Source organism: Trachypithecus francoisi, unplaced genomic scaffold, assembly GCF_009764315.1.
Source record: "Trachypithecus francoisi isolate TF-2019V2 unplaced genomic scaffold, Tfra_2.0 Lachesis_group3, whole genome shotgun sequence".
NCBI lineage: Eukaryota > Metazoa > Chordata > Mammalia > Primates > Cercopithecidae > Trachypithecus > Trachypithecus francoisi.
In genome coordinates this window covers 116,849,607-116,872,297 of record NW_022681468.1, presented here as the reverse complement: position 1 = coordinate 116,872,297, position 22,691 = coordinate 116,849,607, and the positions used below count along the sequence as shown (strand labels likewise).

The 22,691-nt window shown below is 47.1% G+C and overlaps 1 protein-coding gene across 6 annotated transcripts in view; it reads right to left on the bottom strand.

Annotated features, from left to right (window-relative positions):
• HEXA (hexosaminidase subunit alpha) overlaps positions 1–22,691 on the bottom strand; it is a 56,770-nt gene that overhangs the window by 18,101 nt on the left and 15,978 nt on the right. For 2 of the 6 annotated variants that reach the window (XM_033189481.1, XM_033189482.1), the window contains exons 2-14: positions 17,626–17,751; positions 16,660–16,725; positions 14,829–14,875; positions 14,206–14,316; positions 12,273–12,374; positions 11,657–11,789; positions 10,238–10,418; positions 9,208–9,294; positions 8,845–8,917; positions 7,387–7,570; positions 7,095–7,185; positions 6,311–6,415; positions 1,172–1,257 (exon numbers count right to left, since the gene is read on the bottom strand). In XM_033189481.1, the coding sequence (XP_033045372.1) occupies positions 1,172–1,257; positions 6,311–6,415; positions 7,095–7,185; positions 7,387–7,570; positions 8,845–8,917; positions 9,208–9,294; positions 10,238–10,418; positions 11,657–11,789; positions 12,273–12,374; positions 14,206–14,316; positions 14,829–14,875; positions 16,660–16,725; positions 17,626–17,751 (1,392 nt within the window). Of the gene's footprint in view, positions 1–1,171; positions 1,258–4,721; positions 4,996–6,310; positions 6,416–7,094; positions 7,186–7,386; positions 7,571–8,844; positions 8,918–9,207; positions 9,295–10,237; positions 10,419–11,656; positions 11,790–12,272; positions 12,375–14,205; positions 14,317–14,828; positions 14,876–16,659; positions 16,726–17,625; positions 17,752–22,691 lie in introns of those variants that run through there. The other 4 variants (XM_033189486.1, XM_033189485.1, XM_033189484.1 and 1 more) reach the window with 3 other exon arrangements.

Sequence of the window (22,691 nt, the reverse complement as noted above, 5' to 3'; positions counted from 1 at the left end):
GGTGTCACAAAAGCCTGCGAAGAAAGAATTTCAAAGAGGGAGGGGTAAAATCTGAGAAAAGGTCAAGTAATTGTTTTCCTTATTGTTGAGAAATGTCCCTTGATTTGGCAACATGTAGGTTATTGTTGGCCTTAGTGGAAGTGGCCCTTATGAGGATTACAGCCCAACTGCAGGATCATGAGGCCTGAATGGAAAGTGGTGAAACAGACAAACTTGGCAATTGTTTCACGCAACTTGACTAATAAAAGCAGGACCGAGAGGTTTCAACTTAGTTTAAACATAGGAGGAGAAATGGATTTGAGCCCAGAAATAGCTGAGTTGCCAGCTTTATCTGTATGTCTGTATTTGGTGTCCAAGAGGAGGAAGATGTCTGACGTGGGACAGCCCAGGACAGTGGTTGACAGCAGTAGGGGCTAGAGTTAGGTAGATGAGCTACGAATCATATCCCCTGTAACCCCCCAGTGCAAATTGGGACTCAGCGTAGCTGTGTAACCATACGATGTCACTTAACCTTCCTATGTTTGTTTCCTTATCTGTCAGATGAGGATGATATTGACACCACATTGGTTGGATTGAGGATTAAATACATTAACATCCAGTAAAGTGCTTATAATAGTGCCTGACAGGTCGGGCGTGGTGGCTCATGCCTGTAATCCCAGCACTTTGGGAGGCTGAGGTGGGCAGATCACCTGAGGTCAGGAGTTTGAGATCAGCCTGGCCAATATGGTAAAACCCTGTCTCTACTAAAAATACAAAAATTAGCCAGGTGTGGTGGCACATGCCTGTGGTCCCAGCTACTTGGGAGGCTGAGGCAGAAGAATTGCTTGAACTCGGGAGGTGGAGGTTGCAGTGAGCCCAGATTGTGCCACTGCACTCCAGCCTGGGTGACAAGAGCAAGACTCTGTCTCAAAAAAAAAAAAAAAAAAAAAAAAAAAAAGAAGTGCCTGACACAGCAAGCACATAAAAATGACAAAGCACTTTTGTTCTAGCTGGATTTCCATATCTATCTTCATTCAGATTTCTGACTCATGTGAGTCTAGATAAATACCAGCAGTTCTCTCTGAGTTTCTATGTTCAAATATCCTCTTTCATAATAGATCATCCAGACACCCAGCCACACGCTCTCACTCACACACTGCAGCGCACCAGCGAGCATGGCACCCCTTCCTACCTGTGTCTGCCTGCCAGCTGCTCTTCCTCCTTTCCCACACACACTCCCTTCTTTGAGTGGCTTCCAAAACATCTCTTTCTAATTTGCTATAAAGAGTGAGCCATAAAGAATTTATTAACAATGATGAAAAAAATCACAGTTAAGTATCAGATTCTCCAGAGGAAATGAGATTAAAAAGAAATTCTGGAAAATAGTTGTTTTTGGAGAAGGGAATAGCATAGGGAAGAGTGATATTAATAATTTAATGTTTCATCTTTTTTGTTTTAAAAAAACAAATCTGAAGCAAATATGACTATTGAGATGCAACAAAGCTGGGTGGTTACACTGTTTACTAGCTTCCAGACTTTTCTGTTGTTTGCAACATTTGAAATCAGCAAAAAATAGGAGTATTTACTGGGGTAGTTTAGACTAAACACGCGTGTGGTTAGAGTACAGTAATTACTGTGAAAAAAGCAAGGTTCCTGGACATTTACAATTTTTTCTTTTTTTTGAAACATGGTCTCACCCTGTTGCCAAGGCTGGCGTGCAGTGGTACGATCATGAGTCATTGCAGCCTCAATCTTCCAGGCTGAAGTGATCCTTCTTTCTCAGCCTCCTGAGTAGCTGGGACTATAACCACACACCACCATTCTCAGCTAATCTTTTTAATTTTTAGTAGAAATGAGGTCTCACCATGTTGCCCAGGATGGTCTTTAACTCCTGAGCTCTGGCAATTCTCCCACATCGGCCTCCCAAAGTGCTGGGATTAGAGGCATGAGCCACTGCACCTGGCCCTGACACTGCAATTTTTAAAAATTTTGTTGAAAAACGTAGTCACACACACACACACACACACCACACACACACACACACACACACACCTGCTTCAAAGAGGATTTTTAAAAACAATGGTGGCTGGGCTAGAAAAGATACTAATTTTCAACCTTTATTTCAAAGTTTATTTATTTATAAAGGAAATACAGAATAATTTTGATAAACAAAGCACCCAATTCCTACTTATGTTTTTTTCTTCGTGGAAAAAAAGTATGTGACACATACTTGTCATGCCCTGTATTGATTAAGCTTACAAAAGATATTGACAAAAACTATACAAATCTAGATTTTAGAGTGCTAGGAAAGTTGCCATAAAACATGTGTACCTACATTAATACTAAATAAATTCCACCTACATCCTTTCTTTCACCCTTTCCCAGTATCTTTCAACTTCCTCACAGTCCCAGAAGTCTAGGGGCAATGACTCTCCATCACTAGTGCTGTGGTGGCACCTGTGCTCCCACATCCTGATATCCTATCCCTACGGTAATCCTTTGAGACGCACCTGAAAACACCAGTGACATAACTTAATGGATTCCTAGAAGGAACAGTACCTGGCATGCAGCCTCAGCTCCTACCGAGAGGGGAGGTTGAAGATTCTCCCAGTCTCCATTCACTCCTTTGCTTTGATACCCGTTAGGCCTGCTTTGCCTCCTTAATAGACTCCTGCAATGGGAAGGGGTTGGGGTGGGGAGTGACTGGAGAACTCTTTTCCTAGGATGACTGGAGCCAGGCAGTCAGTCTGGGAACTTCCCCGCCCCCTGGCGGTGCACAGCACACAAGGCCTCCTGTGTTCCGCTCAGGGGTGGGACTCTCAATTTGCAGCCCAGGTGAAGGGAAATGAGTTGGGGAAACAGCGATTCTGTGCATTGGAACAGTCTGGGTGGTAACTGCAGGCCACTGCCTCTGACCTGTTGGCATTCAAGGTCTGATGACCTTCAGTTAAATGCTCTCATGATCAATGGACCAAAGGAGCAACGGTGGAGGTGAGGAACAGCACTCTACCAAGGAAGGTCGTGACCAGGCCATGTTAATTTAGTGGTAAAAACAATAACATTAAAGAAAATGTTTACAACAGGAATATAAAATGACAGAACCTTACTGCTTTAACTCAAGTGTATCACAATCTCTGCCTTCATCCACTTGACACATAAAACTCAGTGTCTGCTATTTTTATTTAACATTATCCCAAGCAATAGTAACGTGAAAGTTATGACCAGGATGGAAGCAGGGTTGCACCTCTGCAGGGTCCTTGTCCGGGGACCACCCCTCCTAAAAGCTTCTGGGTAATAGAGGTAAGGGGGCTCCTGTGGTGGGTGCCAGTGCTGGGACCTTAACTTATGTATATCTGGGCTATAGCCCTGGACTTGGCTAGGCTGGGCTGTGTGAAAATTCCAAGAATTCTGTTGGTAGAAAATGCCCACCCTATCCTTACAGGAACAGCACAAGGCTAGGCTGGTCTACCTCCCACCAGGACCTCAAAGGAACATGACCCAGGGGCTGAAGGATGGTGTTGAAGGACCGAGTTTTACTCAGATCCTTCTCAGTCCTGCCTTCCCCAAGTTTCTGTATCCACTACACTGTAAGCTTTCTGGAAAAAATGCCTGAAACCTGTCCATTGTACCCCCAGACCAGGGCCCAGCCAAAGAACTTAACAAATAACAGTTAAGGAAATCCTCACCTAAAATGGCTGCGATGCATTACTGCCCCCGCCTCTGGCCTACAGTGTCACTTCTGCACTTGAAACCACCAGGGGGCAGTCTGGGTCCACGACGAGACATTTCCTTCTAGAGAAAATCACATCTGCAAAGACCCTCTCCAGAGCCACAGTCCACCTTCACACCCTCCATACCACCATCCACTCCCTGCAAATATGCTTTGGGCTGAAAATGGTTGGGAGGAGGGCGATGTAAGTCGTCTGCGTTATTTTGGAATTGACCAGGGCCTCCTGAGTCCTTCAAATTCAACTATTTACCACAGGCCCAAGTGCGGCAGCTCAAGCCTCTAATTCCAGCACTTTGGGAGGCCAAGCCAAGCAATCATCTGAGGTCATGAGTTCAAGACCAGCCTGACCAATGTAGTGAAACCTCCATCTCTACTAAAAGTACATAAATTAGATGGACGTGGTGGTGCATGCCTGTAATTCCAGTTACTCAGGAGGCTGATGGATGAGAATCACTTGAACCCAGGAGGCAGAGGTTGCAGTGAGCCAAGATGGTGCCACTGCACTGTCAGCCTGGGTGACAGAGTGAGACTCTGTCTCAAAAACAAAAACATAAAAAAAAAAAAAACTCACTGACCACAGTGCCTAGAGAACAATATGTGTTTAATAATATTCAAATAATGGTTGTATTAAATTGAAGCAGCAAGAAACCCAAAGGAGAATAGCTCTAGGGGAGGGAGGTGGATAAGTATGCATGGGGGAGAGGCTATTCTATGACCAGGTTGGGTCTGGCGCCCTCCCCACTGTCCAGAACGCCTCCAAGCCCCTACATTTTTCCATATACCAACGCCTTGGAGATGTAATGCAGAAGTAAAGTAAGCAGGCTGAGGATTAGGGCAGGTGTCTGGAATATGTTCAGGAGTGGGAGGGGAGTGACATAGCTCACAGGCTAAGCAGAGTAGCACAAAGGCTACAGGTTTCATTCCCAGCCCTCAACTTAAAAGATCGCAGGGGCAGATACTGACTCCTGCCTGGCTGTGCCCTTACCTAAGGGCCATTCACACTTTTTTTTTCAAACACAGGTAATCCATGTTTATTATAGAAATATGCCACATTACTCTTTATTGGATATGAGTGCCAGCACCAGCCCCTTTCTCTCCAAGCACAGGGGCATGCAGGCAAGGGGCACGCAGGCAAGGGGCTCCGTCCCCCGGCCGGGATGCAGTGGAAGCCTGGCTCCACTACCATTCTCCTACAGCCAGCACCCTCCGCAGTGCCTGGGGCTCAGGTCTGTTCAAACTCCTGCTCACAGTAGCCTACATGGAGGGGTTGGGCCTGGACACCTCGCCTGCAGGAGGATATGAAGAAATGGCAAGATAAGCCCCTCAGAAGGGGACCCAGCAACACTTTTCACACCCGTCAACAGTCTCTCCTTCCCCATTTCGGTGACTCTCAAACTGTCACTGTATACCAGATGTACCTGGTGATCTCACTTCCACAGATTCTCACTTGGGGTGGGGCAAAGTATGGGCAAGAATCTGCAAGCTGAACAGGTGCCTCATGTGATTTTGATACAGGTCTTGGAGGTCCAGAAATGTTGGCAACATCTATTTCTATCCTGCCTATCTCTGTACCCTAACCCCAAATAACTCAATCCCTTTGGAAAATAGGTAGAGGTCTGAAAAGCAGCCAATGCTCCTGGCCTACTTAGCCCTCTGTTCCTGATTCTAAAATGCTGTAAATGTGGTGGCACTGGGGGACTTAGGTGCTGTCCTGTCCATGAATATGGACGTGAAATCCTGTCCTTGGGTCTCAGACTATAAACTGACCAGTGTCCTTAGGGGACCTCTAGGCATGCTTCCCTTATTATCCAAGTAAGCAACATGCTTAGAGAACCAGCTGGAAGTTACCCAGTGAATGACATAGTTGAGGCTTAGACGTCACCACGCTTGACTCTCAGCCCAGGACTCTGCTCTGCATTACGCTATGTCCCCCAAGTTCTCAAGACCTAGCCAACGAATCAATCAGGGAAATGGCTATCTTACACAGGCACATCCCTGACAGAGGCAAAGGTGTCATGAGATCCTGTAAGTCAGCCTGGTTCAAATCCTGCTTCTTAGCGACTTTGGGCAAGGTACTGAACTTCTGTGCTTCAGTGTCTCTCTCTAAACTGGGGATAAAAATGCACCTATCTTACGGGGTTGTGGTGAAGACTAAATGAGACAATATGTGTAACAAATGTAGCACAGTGTGTGCCATAAAATACAGTTGTCCCTCAGTATCCACAGGGGATTTGTTTCAGGACCCCCGTGGGTACCAAAATCCAAGGATGCTGGAGTCCCTTATATAAAAATGACATAGTATTTGCATATAACCAATGTACAACTTCCCATATACTTGAAATGATCTTGGATTACATATGCCTAATACATATAAATGCTATGTAAATGGTTGTTATACAGTATTTTTTATTTGTATTTTTTTGTTGTTGCATTTTTTTTCCTGAATACTTTTTATCGCAGTTGGTTGAATCCATGGATGAGGGCCGACTATAAGCCTCTGTAAGTGTTAGCTATTGTTATTCTTCTATTCCTCTCTCTAAGGGGTTCCCCAGCCCTGGATCTGCCCTACCCCGCCTTGCGAAGGCCCCACAGCTTGCTTACCTCAGCAACTCACAGCGGAAGTGTGACAAACGTTCATAGGCAATTGTCAGGTCAGATGTCAACTTGTTGCTCCACAGCCTTTCGGCAACAGCCCCTGCTCTGGGCCTGGAGGAAAGGGGGCATGTGCCAGATTGGGCTCTGTATTCCCTGCAAAGGTGCTGGACATCCACAGGCTGCTACCTCTTGTCTAGGTGCCCTGGACTAGCTCAGGCCAAAGGAAGTGATCAATACCTTGTTATGAGCTACAGTCAGGTTGGATGGCTCCCAGAAAGTTCTAGGGCTCAGCTGCACCTTCATTAACATGTGGGTAGCAATCCCACTCTCTTCCTCTCTCAAAGATATGGGAATAAGAATAAACCTTGAGGCATCATTAACCACAATGACAGTGACAGCAGCAGATATCCTTAAAATGTAAATTCTGCACAACCAACCACACTTGGTAAGGCTGCAGTGAAAAGAGCAGAAGGAAGCCTTATTACAGGAATCATGGATGCTTGCACTGCATCCTCAGCAAGTCACCGATGTTCTCCCGGCCTCATTATCTCTCTGGAAAGTGAGGTTAACAATCCCTATCCCACATACCTAACGGGTGGCTGCAGGGATATAGATGGAAGTCATGTGGAGAGTGAATATTGCATACAAATCTTCAGAAGGCTCGTCGCATGGCCTGCTCTCTCTCAGGCCTGAAAGGAGGGTACTAGTCCAGAGGTGGCTAGATGGGAATGGGTAAGGGAGAACCCCTGCTCTCAGGTCCAACCCTCCACCTTCCCCCGAAAACCCTTACCAGAGCCTGGGGACCAGGTTTGTGTTGTCCACATATTCTCCCCACATACAAGCCTCTCCACCAATCACGAGCGCCTTCTGCTCAGGGGTACCTGAGGGAAAACAAGCAACAACAGTCTGGTGATGGTGGGGTAACTCTAGGGTCCGTCTCAACCACCTTCACAACGTGGCCCTCACCCCAGCTAAGCTGTTTCATTTACTAATCGGAAATGTCTGGCCCAGACCTTCCTGCCTCCCATCCTGTGCCCCAGCCCAGCCTCCTTTGGTCAGCAAGGAGAGCTCCCTGCTTTCACCTTCAAATGCCAGGGGTTCCACTATGTAGAAATCCTTCCAGTCAGGGCCATAGGATATACGGTTCAGGTACCAGGGGGCAGACAGAAGGGCCCGGAAGCCGGCCTTGGTGACCAGTTCCAGCTCCTTCATATAGTTCACTGGGACCTCTTCTCGCCACACCTGTATGATTGTGTCTGGCCGAATCTGTTATAAAAGGTCAAATGGCAGTAAGGACATAAAGCTGAGGAGATTCCTGGGCCTTATTCACACACAGGCAACGTGGGACTACAGGTGTGTGCTCCCTCTGTTCCCCAGCAGCAAAGTATGTCTCTGTGACTCCTGACCATTGAGCTCACACCTCAGGACAGAGGCCAAGGAACCCAGGGCCCTAAGAGGCCTCCCTGCAGCTCTCCTCTCCGTCCCTCTGCAACCTCCCTGTCCACACAGTAATACCAGCTGTGAGCTGAGGGAGGCAAGCAGGGGGACCCAGGAGCTGTCATGTCCAAAAGTCTCCAGATGATTCTGGGAATGGGACAAGGCTCCTAAGAGTCCTTGCATGTGACAGGAGTGGGATCTTATTGATCAACAATAAAGGAGAAGGTAGCCTTGGTCCCACAGACCCAGAAGACCCTAATCTATGATTTAGGAAGAAAAATCCAGCCTATCCAAGTAACCTAGCAGCAGAAATAGATTTTTTTTTTTTGGGGACGGAGTCTTGCTCTGTCACCCAAGGTGGAGTGCAATGGCACGATCTCCGCTCACTGCAAGCTCCGCCTCCTGGGTTCACGCCATTCTCCTGCCTCAGCCTCCCAAGTAGGTGGGACTACAGGCGCCCACCACCACGCCCAGCTAATTTTTTGTATGTTTTTTAGTAGAGATGGAGTTTCAACATGTTAGCCAGGATGGTCTCGATCTCCTGACCTCGTGATCTGCCTGCCTTGGCCTCCCAAAGTGGTGGGATTATAGGCGTAAGCCACCGCACCCGGCCCAGAAATAGTTCTTAATCAGGTTTGTAGTGAGGGAAGATAGAAACTCTGACACATAAACCCAGGGCTCATACCACAGCAGCCTTTGGTTTTTTTGAGACAGAGTCTCACTCTGTTGCCCAGGCGTGGAGTACAGTGGCACATCTGGGCTCACAGCAACCTGTGCCTCCTGGGCTCAAGCGGTACCCCCACCTCAGCCTCCTGATTTTTGTATTTTTTGTAGAGACGAGGGTTTCGTTATGTTGGCCAGGCTGGTCTTGAACTCCTAGGCTCAAGCAATCCACCCGCACTGGCCTACCAAAGTGCTTGGATTACAGGCGTGAGCCACTGCACCCAGCACTCTGTGGCCTTTCTAGAGAGAAAACGAGAGTGCTCTGACCATTAAAGCCCAATCCAAACCAGGAGGTTCAGTCTCTGTAGAGGCAGGGAGGAGCTGGGGAGACCAGAGGGAGGCACCGCCGGTGGCTTCTTCTCTTCTCTGCCCCGGCTCACCTTTACTTTATTATCAAACACCTCCTGCCACACCACATAGCCCTTGCCATAAGAAGAGACGATGTCCAGCAGCCTGGAGAGGAGAGGAGTGTCTCGTAAGTGTCTGCTTAGCTCAGATGGGCTCTAGACTGTTTGTGCCAGCGCTCTAGGGGTTGAGCCTGGCCAGGGGCCTATTCCTCATTAAGCAGTGTCTTTCCCCAGGGTTGGAAACTGACCACTCCAAACCTGAAAGGATGGGACAAAGGACAAGGGAACCCTGCAGGGGCCAGACAATGGCCAAGCAGGGCCTGACTCTGGTATGGAAAGGGAGGACCCCACAGGAGGACCCCCAAGGGACCCCACCTGCCCTCCTTCCCTCCTCACGTCTGGATGTAGAAGGACTCCAGCTGCTTGAAGTCCTCACCGAAGCCTTTCTTCCTCATAAAGTCTTGGATATCTGGGTTGGACTTCCTGAATCCCAAGAGAAAATGAAGATTAATATTTCAACATCCTGAAAGCCTAATGCCTGGGGATTAGTCACCTGGCCCCCTACAACTTCCTCTTTTCACCTGAAAAATCAGATAAGCAAGGATCTCAGAAGCCCTACATGTAGAAAGTGTGACCAAGCAAAGTTATGTGAAGCAGGTGGGCTATTGACACAGGTTGAGAAAGGCTGAGTCTGGACCTGAAGAGTTTTAAGTTCAAACTCCCAAAGAGAAAACATGTTAATCCTCTCTGGACTGCAACATGAGGATCCAAGGTCTTAACTTAAGAGCTCCAGCACACTGGATTCCGGCTTTCCTATCTGCTCTTCCAGTTGGATGACAAGCCTTGCTGTCTATTACCTGCTGCAGATCCCTTGGGTTACAACGTCCACATTTTGCTCACATTGTTCTCCTTCTGGAATATTCTCCCCTGCTCATATCTCCAAAAAGCCAAATCATTTCCCCAGATTCAGCTCTGGTGCCCTCTTCTCAAAGAAGCCCCTCAGCCTCTTTTGAGCTCACCAGAACCAAGGGTTTGGACTTTACAACTGAATACTAATTAGACACTGTCATCTATTAGTCTTGAATTCTGTGTCTTGACTCTTCAACCAGACAATTTTAAGCCTTCATAAACAGGGATTATTTTTCTCTATCCTGAACTTTTCCAAGACAATTCTGTGTCCAGGGCTGGTTTTTCTATCAATACCTCAAGGAAATGAGAGTAGGAAGGAAGAGGTTCACAGTGAATGCCTTGCCCAAATCAGGTACGATCTCTATGTAGATGGGCCGAGGAAGGCCTAAACCCTGAGCAATGTGAGTCCATACAGACCACTGAGAGCAGCAGCTGAGCTAAGTGGCCCCTCGGGGCTAACATCTATTCTGAGTAAGCAACTGATCAGGCCACAAAGGGAAGATCAAAGGGCTCATACCAGCAGGTGAAATCAACCTCATCTCCTCCGAGATGAAGATAAAAATCTGGGAAGACAGAGCTGATCTCCAAGAAGAATGCACTCATGAACTCATAGGTATTGTTGAGACTGGGATTCACTGGTCCAAAGGTGCCAGAGGGCTCAGACCCAGAGTAGCAAGGAGTCAGTAATCCAGGGATACCTAAGCCGACAGAAAACCCCATACGAGTGTCACAAATACATAAACCCCCAAGCACAGTCCTACACGTAAGGACACAAGTCACACAAAGTAAGACAAGTGTATTCATAAACATCACACACATTTAGGTAGGCACTCACAGACACTGGTAGTCACCACCATTTAGTTGCAGTAAAAAGATACAAATATATCCACAATCATAGACAGGCAGAGGCTGAGTTTCAGTAGACAACTGTCAGTGCACACACTCTTGCCTTGACACACTGCTTCTAGCAGGCACCACCCTTGCTCCCAAGGTTGCTCTCCTCACAGGCCTTTAGGAGGGGTCTAATCCAGCCAAACTGGCAAAATCTTTCTTTTCTATCTCCTCCTGTAGGTGGGGTCAACCATTACCCAGAATCTTTTTACATTTCCTAAGGAGTATCTCCCTTGGCCCAGAGACTACTTTCTGCTGCTGAGGTCACAAGATATCTTCGGGGTTTTGTTGTTGTTGTTTGTTTGTTTTTGAGACAGAGTCTTGCTCTGTCACCCAGGCTGGAGTGCAGTGGCACGATCTTGGCTCACCGCAACCTCTGCCTCCTGGGTTCAAGCGATTCTCCTGCCTCAGCCTCCCGAGTAGCTGGGATTACAGGCGCCTGCCACCACAACTGGCTAATTTTTGTAATTTTAGTAGAGATGGAGTTTCACCATGTTGGCCAGGCTGGTTTTGAACTCCTTACCTCAGGCGATCCACCCACCTTGGCCTCCCAAAGTGGCGGGATTACAGGCATGAGCTACCACGCGCGGCCAATATCTTCAGTTTTCTATCAGGCCAGTAGCCCTTTTCAACCGTCATTTAACCTGCGTTGGGGACTCAACTGGAGGGCGGAGGGTATAGAGAAGAAAGGGAGCAGGGGTAGTGACTGACTCTGACCTCTGCAGGCTGCCCTTGGGCTTCTTTCTTTCAGATTCTACCCTGGTGGTCAGATTCCTCAGCATCCACTCTAGGCACAACTACCTGCAACAGCCTCTAAGAAAAATGTGCCCTTACATAGTCTAACAGTACATATTTTAATAGTAAGAAGTGGCCTCCACTGCCCAAAGTGAGTTCTTCCTATCTAAATTCCCAGGTGGAAGAAGTCAATGGAAAACATTCTTCCAAGGACCAAGGCTGGAATATGCCACTTCCATGAGCCAGTGCCCTGAAGCTTCACTCTGAGCATAATGAGCAGAGTCCCTCTGGCCGCAGACATCATTCTTACCTGGTCCCCAAGACAAAGTGTGGCCAGGAGTGTCAAACTCTGCAAGCACGCGGATACCCCGGAGCCGTGCGTATTCAATGACCTCCTTCACATCCTGTGCTGTGTAGATGTGGGTGACAGGGTTGTAGGACCCCTGAAAGGCACAAGACACCCTTCAGGTTCACATTTCCTGAAAGCTAGCAGAGTAGAAGATACTAAAAATGCCCACAAGACTCCCCAGACACCAGAAACCTGCCCATAGCCCTTTGGTGTCAGGGACTATCTTCAAAAAACTTGATCCTAATTTCCCAGAAGTTATCACATCTGTTTTATCTGAGTATCATAATGCCAGTGAGATAATCATGGCAGGTATTAATATTAAGTCCATTTAACAGAATATAAATACATAGAAAAAGGGAATAAGGCCAGAAGAGATTCTCTCCTGAAGGTCACAAGGAAAATTACTGGCAAAGTTTTGGACTTCAACTCAAGTCTCCTGACTCCAAATCCAGTGTCCTTCCCCTATATTGGTCTAAAACCAACTGGCTAGGATGAGAGACCCTGTTCTTGCCAGGAGGGCCACAGCCAGATTCAGACACTGACCCATAAACTTGGTCTGAGTGAAATGGGGACATACCTTTCTCATGAGCTCTGGAAAAGTGAAGCTCTCATATGGGAAGGAAGGATCATCTACCAGATGCCAGTGGAACACGTTCAATTTATTGTACGCCATGACATCCTGTAGGTTAAGGTGCACACTGTGACCATCACAGTCTCTCCCGTTTCAGCCTCAAACTTGCAATGTTGGGCAGGCTCTCAGGCCGCTCCTCACACCCCTACAGGCTTGACCTGCCTCAGCTCTCAATTAAGTGTATATGGGGTCTCTCTATCAAACCTTCCCATCAGGGAGGGATGGCATGGAGGGAAGGCCCAGCACACTTCTACTTTTCTCAGAACACATCCAAAGATGGATGATAGAAGTGGTCTTTCCTCTTTTTGAAATAAATTCTGGCCATATTAAGAGGAGGGCTGCAGCTACTGTGGTACCCTGGAATCTTCCAAAAGCCTGAAGAGCAACACTTCCTCTTGCCGTTTGTGTTGTCTGACTGATGTTAATCCCAACTGTGAGACCTCCTGGGAACTTAGTAGTCTCTTAACTCATAATCTCAGAGGCCAAGGCTGGCAGATGTGTTGCCTCCTTTGGTTCCGTCACAGGAGCAAAGGAAAAGGCAGACACAGGAACTGGATTGCGAACTGTCAGATAAGACTGCACATTAAAACTCAAGAGAATTAGGAACTTCCTAGGTAAGGCTTTTTTTTTTTTTTTTTTTTGAGACATAGTCTTGCTTTGTCACCCAGATTGTAGTGCAGTGGCGCAATCTCAGCTCACTGTAACCTCCACCTCCCAGGTTCAAGGGCTTCTCGTGCCTCAGCCTCCTTCCTTCACTCATTCATTTTATTTATTTATTTATTTTTGGGACAGGGTCTCTGTTGTCCAGGCTGGAGTGCAGTGGTACAATCACAGTTCATGCATCCTTGATCTCCCCAGGCTCAGGTGACCCTCCCACCGCAGCCTCCTGAGTAGCTGGAACTACAGGTTTGCGCCATCATGCCTGGCTAATTTTTTGTATTTTCAGTAGAGATAGGGTTTCACCGTGTTGGTCACACCAGTCTCAAACTCCTGAGCTCAGGCAATCCACCCGCCTTGGCCTCCCAGAGTGCTAAGATTACAGGTGTGAGCCACTGCACCGGGCCCAGAGGTAAGGCTTTGAACATCTCTCTCCTATGACCTTCTCCTAACTAAAGTTAGCTCTGCTGGCCAAGTGTGGTAACTCATGCCTGTAATCCTACCACTCTGGGAGGCCAAGGTGGGCAGATTGCTTGAGCCCAGGAGTTCAAGACCAGCCTGGGCAACACGATGAAACCCCAGCTCTACAAAAAAAAAAAAAAAAAAAAAAAAAAAAATTGAGACCCTTTCTCCAAAACAAATAAATAAAGTTAGTTCTGCCAGTGAAGCCAATTCCCCTAAACATTTGTATCCCTGGAAACAGCCTGAACATTGATCTATGGTAGCCTGTAAGGTAGATTTAAGTCACACTTTGTTGTTTTTTGAGTCTTGGAGCAGCTCATCTTCTACATTTTTCCCAGGAGCTCATAGAGTTACATACATTCTCTCTCTTTTTTTTTTGAGACGGCGTCTCACTCTTTCACCCAGGCTGGAGTGCAGTGGCGTGATCTCCAACCACTGCAACCTCTGCCTCTCGGGTTCAAGCGATTCTCCTGCCTCAGTCTCTCAGGTAGCTGGGATTACAAGCATGCGCCGCCATGTCCAGCTAATTTTTGTATTTTTAGTAGGGACGGAGTTTCACCATGTTGGCCAGGCCGGCCTTGAACTTCTGACTTCAGGTGATCCGCCCACCTCGGCCTGCCAAAGTGTTGGGATTACAGGTGTGAGCTACCACACCCAGTCCATACATTCTCTAACTCTTTAAGAATCTGGAACTTGGTCTGTCCATTGCTCCATCACCCCAGAACTCTTAAGTGTGAAGAAGGCCTTACGGCCTGGGTACCAGAGTGTCCAGGATGCTAGAGAGTGGTAGGTAATGGCGAGATGTATCCAACAGCAAGCCCCGGTGAGGAAAGCGGGGAAAGTCCTCGATCTCAGTCTTGTTGATAAAGAACTGTGCAGAACAAACATTGAACATGTCAGATTCAAAGGAAGCTTACTACGGGGGCACAGGGAGATGACGATACCTCTCCCAGGATTCTTAAAAAGCCAATCTTTGACTGTTCTCAGGGTCACTCTCTCCCCAAATGCTCCCCACCTCTATAAATGACCATGAGCAGCCACCTTCCCATAGAGCAATTGTCCAACGCCGGCCTAATACAACTGTCCCATACACCACTCAGCCTAAAAATTCTGGATTTTCCTGTTAACATAGTTCATTTTCTTCAAAGCAGTGTGGCCTCAAGGTCATTACTAAATGATGACTCAGGGGAACCAAATTACAGTGATTCCAAACAGACCAAATCTAACAAACCAGTTTTCCACCCACATCTCCTCTTCCATTTCTACTGGGGCTATCTCAAGTCACCAGGATCCTAAGGCAAAACAAGATTTTTCTAGGATTCTCAACATTGGGATCAAACCCCAGAGATGAAAAAGCAGCCCTTTTTGAGGGTCCACACTTACTGTGCCCTCAGCAGATTTCCAAACAAGCTGGCTAAAAGTCTCCAGACCTAGGAAGAAGTAGAGAGGCAGAGTAAAGACTCAGGGAGTGGAGAAAGAGGTATCTATTCGGAAGGTTCTCAATGTAGCAGAGCGTAATGTTTGGGTACACAGTGAAAATGGATGTAGTGTAGGCTTTACAATTTTTAACACTGATGGAAAGGGGATATTAGGAAGCCAGTATCCATCTTTACTCTGTATTTCATTTTGGGAGATGTCAGAGTAAGGGTTTTAGTGCCCCTTCTTACAACACACTAACTTTCAAAACCCACATACCTCTCATCTATATTTCCTGTGCCTTGACAAGAATATTGAGAAGAGAGGCCAAGACATATACTCATGAGGACAGACACAGGGACAAGTCAGCCTGCAAGGCTTTCCATGGATAACCCCTATCAGGAGCTGACAGAGCTGAGAAAAGGGGTCCCAGAATAAATTGTGAGAAAGTGATCATAAGCTTGGGTTTCCAAGGAGCCTGGGTTCATGGCTAGACCTAGAAAATTAAAAAAACGTCATCCACTCTTCCTCTTCAGAGACTGAGAAGAGACCCAGCTATAGGGAGCTGAGGTGTGGTGGACAGCAACTGCCCTATAGAGAAGGACTCCCCTAGTCTACTGACACTGTCTCCTAGAGTCTAGCAAGGCCCACACACAGGTATGTTGAATCCAGGGCATTGTATGTTCTCAACAGCTGGGGACCCTCTTCTGGAAACCCTGCAGAGCCCCATGAAAAATTATCAGAGTCCCCAATTTCAAAGTGAAAGAATCCATGAGACTTCAGTAGTCACTCAGCACCTGATTTGAGCAGACTGCTAGTGTACTGTTTTGGCTTCTCCCCACTCTGACTCTGACACCCAGCATTCTGGAGTCCAAGGTCCTCCCTTACCATCGGCACCTGCACCAAAGGTACAAGAGGGCAGGAAGGGGAGGCAGCATGCTGTTGTTCCAAGCATAGAAGTGGGGAAAGGGAAGGAAGACAAACCAAAGCAAGGTGTGGAATTCCGAGAGAATTTCCCTCATCATTCACCAGCAGAGGGTTTACCAAAAGTGGGAGAGGTACTTGGCTAAGTCTATATCTAAGCACCAAATACCTTCTCAGCAAACCCAGAGGAAGGGCAAGGGCTGACAGTTTAGCCAGTAAACTCATTTTCTCCAGAAATAATGTAGTTCTAAATATTTCACTACTATTTATCTTTTCTCTTGCATGTATCTATTTCTTTTGTTATAGTTTTCCTTTTACAAAATACCTTTCCAATTACATGTCTTTAGCAAGAGCTGGATGCGCAATGTCTGTGGTAGCATCATTCCCCCTGTCCCCCAGCTACCTGTCCCCTGTTGACACCTAGAGCGTCAGCCCGCAGACTCCCCCACTGCTTCCCAGAGCCCCTGCTGATGCTGCACAGGGTAAAACCTGTCAACTTCCAGGGACAGCTCCACAGAGATGGGAAAACACGCCAACTGTTCCCATAAAGAAAGCTTCCTGGCTGGGCGAGGTGGCACACACCTGTAATCCCAGAACTTTGGGAGGCCGAGATGGGTGGATCACTTGTACTCAGGAGTTCAAGACTGGCCTGGGCAACATGGTGAAATCCCATCTCTACTAAAAATACAAGAATTAGCTGGGCGTGGTGGCGGGCGCTTGTAATCCTGCTACTTGGGAGGCTAAAGAGGGAAGATTGCTTAAGCCTAGGAGGCAGAGGTTGCAGTGAGCAGGGACTGGGCTACTGAACTCCACCAACACCAACCTTCCCACATCATCCTTTCTCTTTCTCTTTTAATCAGCCCCAATTTGTTACCTCGGAGAGCTCCCCAGACAGTCTCAGAGAGGAGTAAACACTGGTCATCATTTATGGTCAGGGTATCTGAAATGACAGAAATGAACTCATTTAGTTGGTTAAGGTTTTCTATTCTCAGATTATAGACCAGATATTCTATATAAATCATTGGATTGAAAAAATAAAACATTAAGACCATACATTTTAAAAAATCTTTCAATGAGGAGATGTCCCCAGAGCAAGACAGCTACAGGATGGGCTGGTCTGGGGCCAGAGTGGGAGGGTGGTCACCACAGTGATTCTATAGACCCTGCATGATGATGTACAGCAAGAGTCAGGCTGGAGCGGAGTTCTGTACAAAGCACCACCTACCTCATGGGTCAGTGTCCACAGCAGAAAGATGAAAGAAGTCTTCTCCTGGCAAAGGGAGCAGGGATGCCTGCAGTGGGGAGGACAGCATGCAATGCTCCCAATGCCTTTGTAATCACCCTCCTTTCCCTTTCCTCTGTGTTTCGGCTACTTCCTCCAAGAATGTGAGGAAGCCAAAACTCAAATGTTCACTTTGGAGTCTGAGAAGTCCCCAAATGCTGCTCAGGGAAGACAGGAGGCAGTCACTGGACTGAATACTTAACTTCATCTCAGTGTAAGTGACCAGAACCCCTTCTTTCCCCCAATGTAGGGTCTATTAGAGAAAACTAGCGAAGTATACACTTTCCTAAAATAGAAATGTATTCAGTCCAGCAGGTAGGTATCCTGTGGGACTCAGTGAAGAGCTACTGCGACATTCCACAGCCAACCTTTAGCACTGGTTCAGTTTCTGCATAGGAAAAAACTCATCTTCCATGGCTCTCAGCACTTGGTGACCCTTGGTCCCCATGGTCAAGGGGGACTCCAGGCCGAGCATCAGCAGTTTAGGCCAGGCCATCCAGAGTTATAGCTTCAGACAAGAGATTGCTCTTCTAAGACAGGGAACAGGATGATACTCACAATTCTCCACCGACTCCAAAGTAGGAAGCTGGTTACATCCAGGTGTGACTACAGAGACAACCAACACATTCTTCTCTGGTGTATGCCGTTTTCCTGGGAAGACAGGGTAAGCTTGGTGTGGCCAACCTGCCATTAGAAGCAACAGGTAAAACCAAGGCCCTTAGCTCTAGTACCTCAGCTCATACGCCTGTGGTAAAGCAAGGGGAGGACATGGCATTTACCCTTGGTGTAGGCACTGCCTGATCATCTGTTCAGCTGTTTCATTCCGGTTGTGCCCCTCTTCTCCTTAGTAGCCGCCCTGACCCATGTCTGAATGCTCTGGGTGACAGCTCTTCTTAACCAGGGCTCTATATTTCTGGCTGCCCTTGGCCTGTACCAAACAAACAATTCCATGACCTCAACAACTGCTTCTGACTGAGAGGCAGCTCTAGAGCATGCTACTCTCAGTGTGGTCTGCAGATTAGCTGCCAATTTGCAAACTGTGTTACTGGTTGGTTACTATATAGAAAACTTACATGAAGCCTGAATGTAAATCAGTTATGTCAGAGTGAACACACTGTCTAGTTCTAACATTTTTTCATAAAAGATTTTCTTTTTTTTTTGAGACGGAGTCTCGCACTGTCGCCCAGGCTGGAGTGCAGTGGCCGGATCTCAGCTCACTGCAAGCTCCGCTTCCCGGGTTTATGCCATTCTCCTGCCTCTGCTTCCGAGTAGCTGGGACTACAGGCGCCCACCACCTCGCCCAGCTAGTTTTTTGTATTTTTTAGTAGAGACGGGGTTTCACCGTGTTAGCCAGGATGGTCTCGATCTCCCGACCTCGTGATCCGCCCGTCTCGGCCTCCCAAAGTGCTGGGATTACAGGCTTGAGCCACCGCGCCCGGCCAAGATTTTCTTGAAGAAGAGATCAGTTTTACATTCTGGTACATATGCTTCTTATCTCATTGCAGATTGGCATATTAAGTAGTACTGCTCTTGACGGCTCCAGATGAAGGGTTTCCAGTTTTGCAAAAGCCTAGGAGCTAATGGAGCAGATGACAGAAGGATCTCCCATGCAGAGGAAGCCTGAAATGATGCAACTGATACCTCAGAGAAGGTCAGGGTCACCAGTCCATCTTGCTTCCTTTCTTCCTCTTCCCAAACAGGTTCTCTGTCCAAGGTAGATTTTACCCTAACAGTGAAGGGTCATCCAGTATGAGCCAACGTAGTACCTAATATAGCTTTACAGATCCTTGCCTATGCAGAAAGAATGCCAAGCCAAAATATGAATACACTGTCTCTTCTCACCTTCCTACTGGTTCTTCCCTTAATTTTCAGGATGGCTCTGATGTTATAGCCCCAAGCCTTAACTTAATGAACCCCTCTCTATTCTATTCTTTCCTGGAGAAACATTCATCCCACTGGCAACACAACATCCATGACTTTTTATGGCACTGCAATGTCAGAGATAGGATGGCCTGGCAGAAGGCAACGAGAGAGAACTCAGAACCAAATTGGAATCTCAAATGTTACTCATCTCCAGGCAGAGGGAATCCAAGCACTCAGATCATCTCAAGAAAGCCTGCTCAGACCTCTTGAGCACTACCACATGGCTGTATCTCAGCTCTTAGGTCTGCCAAGAAGCAAGCCAATAAGGGGTCCCTTCCTACCATCATGAATAAACACATTCTTTCCCTTACCAGTAAATACCATGGATCCCCACACCAATACCTGCCTCCATTCTGCAAAGAGGAGGGAATCTGAAGCAACTCTGGGCCAGGTCAATTCACAACTCCATTCTCAAACCCTCAAATTACATTGTTACAACACAAAGGACAAGCAGACCTTCAAGGTGAAGACCATACTAAAGGCAGAGTCTGTAGGGCCATCCAAGCAGACAGGCTACAAACCCATCTCCACAGGAGATTCTACAGGGAGACCAATGAGGACTTAACCTAGGAGCAAGGGTGAGGAAAAACTATACCCCATCCTCTGCCTTCTTGTCCCCACTCCCAACCCCACACATCATGGAGCCCCAATATCATTGTGTGGAGAGCTCATCTGCATATCTACCCAGGCAGCCATCCAAAAGACAGCCAAAGTCCTGAGCTTTAGTTCTAATCCACTGGGGCTCAGCATGCCACATAAGGAGAAATCACAACTAATCCATATGCAACTACCGTGGCTCGCCGCCCTCATGACAAAACAAGAGAGGCTGCACAAACACCAGGTTTATCTGAACTATTACTTGGAAGACAGAAAAATACCTAATCTTTCGTTTTTTTAAACTTTATTTTTCTAAAACACACCTGTACTGCACTCCCTAAATCTGTAGTCTTTTGGAGAGTCACAGACTCCCTCGCAGATCTGCTGAATAGGAAAGCACTTTTTTTCCCAGAACAATGCCCCTCATTTAAGGGCTGTTTCTCCAGAATCACAATTCTTCCAGTGCCCGCCATCAATCTCATGGTGAAGAATCCCTGTCCGAAGTTCTCTCAGTGACTCATCTGGGTTTGGGCTGAAAGAAGTATATACAGGGGCATGGCTGCTGTTTAAACAAATTATGAGAGGGATGTTTGGGGGAGGCAGCAAAACGAGAGCTGGCAAAACAGCAGGGACACTAGGTCACTGAAAATGATGTAAATAGGGTATCACCACTGTGGTTTTCCGCCTCCAAGTTGCTACTCTGCCTGGCTATGAAGAGGGCAGGAAATAGGCAGGGGACAGTAGTACAGCCGCCTCTACACACACCCGCCCACAACCTGAACACTGAGAAGCACCGATGTGTGGGAAGCACGGTATGGCAAACAGCCCGGTCAGCCAGCAATGTCATGAGCACATGTGCTATGAGTCCAGCTGGGACAGCAGGAAATTGAGAAGCCTCCAGAGCTTAGGAGGCAGCATGAAAAACAGACCAGAGGGCTGGGAAATCAGGACAGGCTGCTTCTGGTTCTGGTTTTGCTGCTGCCAAGCTGAGCAAGTCTCAGGGCTCCCGTTTCCTCCCCTGTAAACAATGGCAGGGTGGGACCAGATTCCAGCTACTTCTCTTCAGATCTAAGACCTTGTGATTCCACAGACAGATACACTCCAGGGTCCCATTCCAGGACCAGAGCCTCCTACCTCTGCAGCTCACTCATCTCCCTGCTTTCATGTAAACCTACTCTTCTCTTTGGGTTCACCGAAAACTTTGTATCTTTTTAAAAAATCAAAACAGTAGTACAGGCCTGATGTGGTGGCTCAGGTCCATAATCTCAGCACTTTGGGAGGCTGACGAGGGCGGATCACTTAAGGTCAGGAGTTAAGAGACCAGCCTGGCCAACACAGTAAAACTTGGTCTCTACTAAAAATACAAACAAATTAGCTGGGCATGGTGGTGTGCCCTGTAATCCCGGCTACTCAGGAGGCTGAGGTAGGAGAATCACTTGAACCCAAGAGACGGAGGCTGCAGTGAGCAGAGATTGCACCACTGCACTCCAGCCTGGGCAACAGACTGAGACTCTGTCTCAAAAAAAAAAAAAAAGAAAAAATCAAACAGTACTACCAAACAGTAGAAAATGTTTACAATTAAAAAAAACAAAGTATCTTTGGCACCCTTCCTTAGTCCCCTCAGTAAAGTGATAAACATCACTGGTAGTTTTCTACCCCTGTAGTACCTTGTAGTGTAATTTTGCCTTAGCCTTATTCATCTCAGACAGGTCATCTCTGGACATGGAATTCTGAGAACAAGGACACTCCTACCACCAAAGTCCTACTGTTGAACCTTCTCCAGACTCCAGTACTATGACCCTTCTATTTCCCTTCTGTTCTCAGTCCTCTCTCATCCTTGCTTCCTTCCCTGCTGGCCTATGTGTAGTGATCCATCACCTCAAACACAATCTAGCCAATACTCTCAGCGATCTGTCTCTTTTCCGCTGTCACAACCAATGGGCAAAACTTTCAACCCTGGATCAATCTAACATCTGCCTGCTGTGCCCCTGACCCTGGCTACTGTACCCTACTGGAGGGAAGGGAGAAAAGTCACAAAAGAGCAGGATTGGACCACTGCAAAATCATGGTCTCTATCTTGGCTGGGACTGTGATGCTACCCTGAAAATCTCCTATCTCCACCTTTGCTTCATTCTATTTTCTACACCTTCCTCAAGTCTACTTGATCACCACCTCCCTTATGCTCAGCAGACAATCAGAAGAGAAATTTCAACCATCCCTACCCTCTTCCCCTCTCCCTGCTGACAAAAATATCTGCAACACACACACCCGCCTGTACCCTCTCCCAGACCTCCACCTTGATGGAAGGGGTTTCTTTTTACCTGTGCTCTGGAGCTCTTCTCAGTCTCCTCTCGTATAAATTATTTCCCCTTTTCCCAAAGCCTTCAGATTATTTCTTTCAACTCTCATCAGCATTAAAATGTTTGCAATCTTCCTGGTCTCAACTGCATGTCACCTCAAACACTCACTGTTTCTTTTGCCTTCCTGCCACAAAGACACTCTAGAGGAAATGTAGCCTAGGCAGCTAAGAACCTGAACTCCAAAGGAAGACAGATCTGGATCCAAATCTTGGTTCTAACACTTTCTAGCTGTAGGCCTTCCCTAGGCAAGTTATTTACCCTCTCTAAGCTGCAGTTTCCTCACCTGTAAAATGGGGGTCATAATACCTATATAACTGGGCTGCTGGGAAGGTTAAATGAGTTAATACATGTAAAGTGTTTAGCTCAGGGCCTGACACATGGTAAGTGCTCATGTTGGTTATGCTTAGTATTCTCTTTGTAGCTGCTTCCTTACAACCTATCTATTCCTCAATCCACTATAATCTGGCTTCCTTCACCACCACTTCTCTCAAAATGGCTTCACCAAAGTCCTGTGGTTCTGTAACCAAATTCAAGGGACTCTTTTCAATTCATTCATTCATTCGACAGTAATTTACTGAATGCTTACTATGTGCCAGGGGACATATAGTAGGTGCTAGGGATACAGCAGTGGTCAAAACAGACAAAAACCCCTGCTGTCAGAGAGCTAATAGAAACTACTCACTCCTTCTGGAACCTCTTGACAGCATCAGACATCCCTGACCTTCTTGAAACTAAACTCCCTTA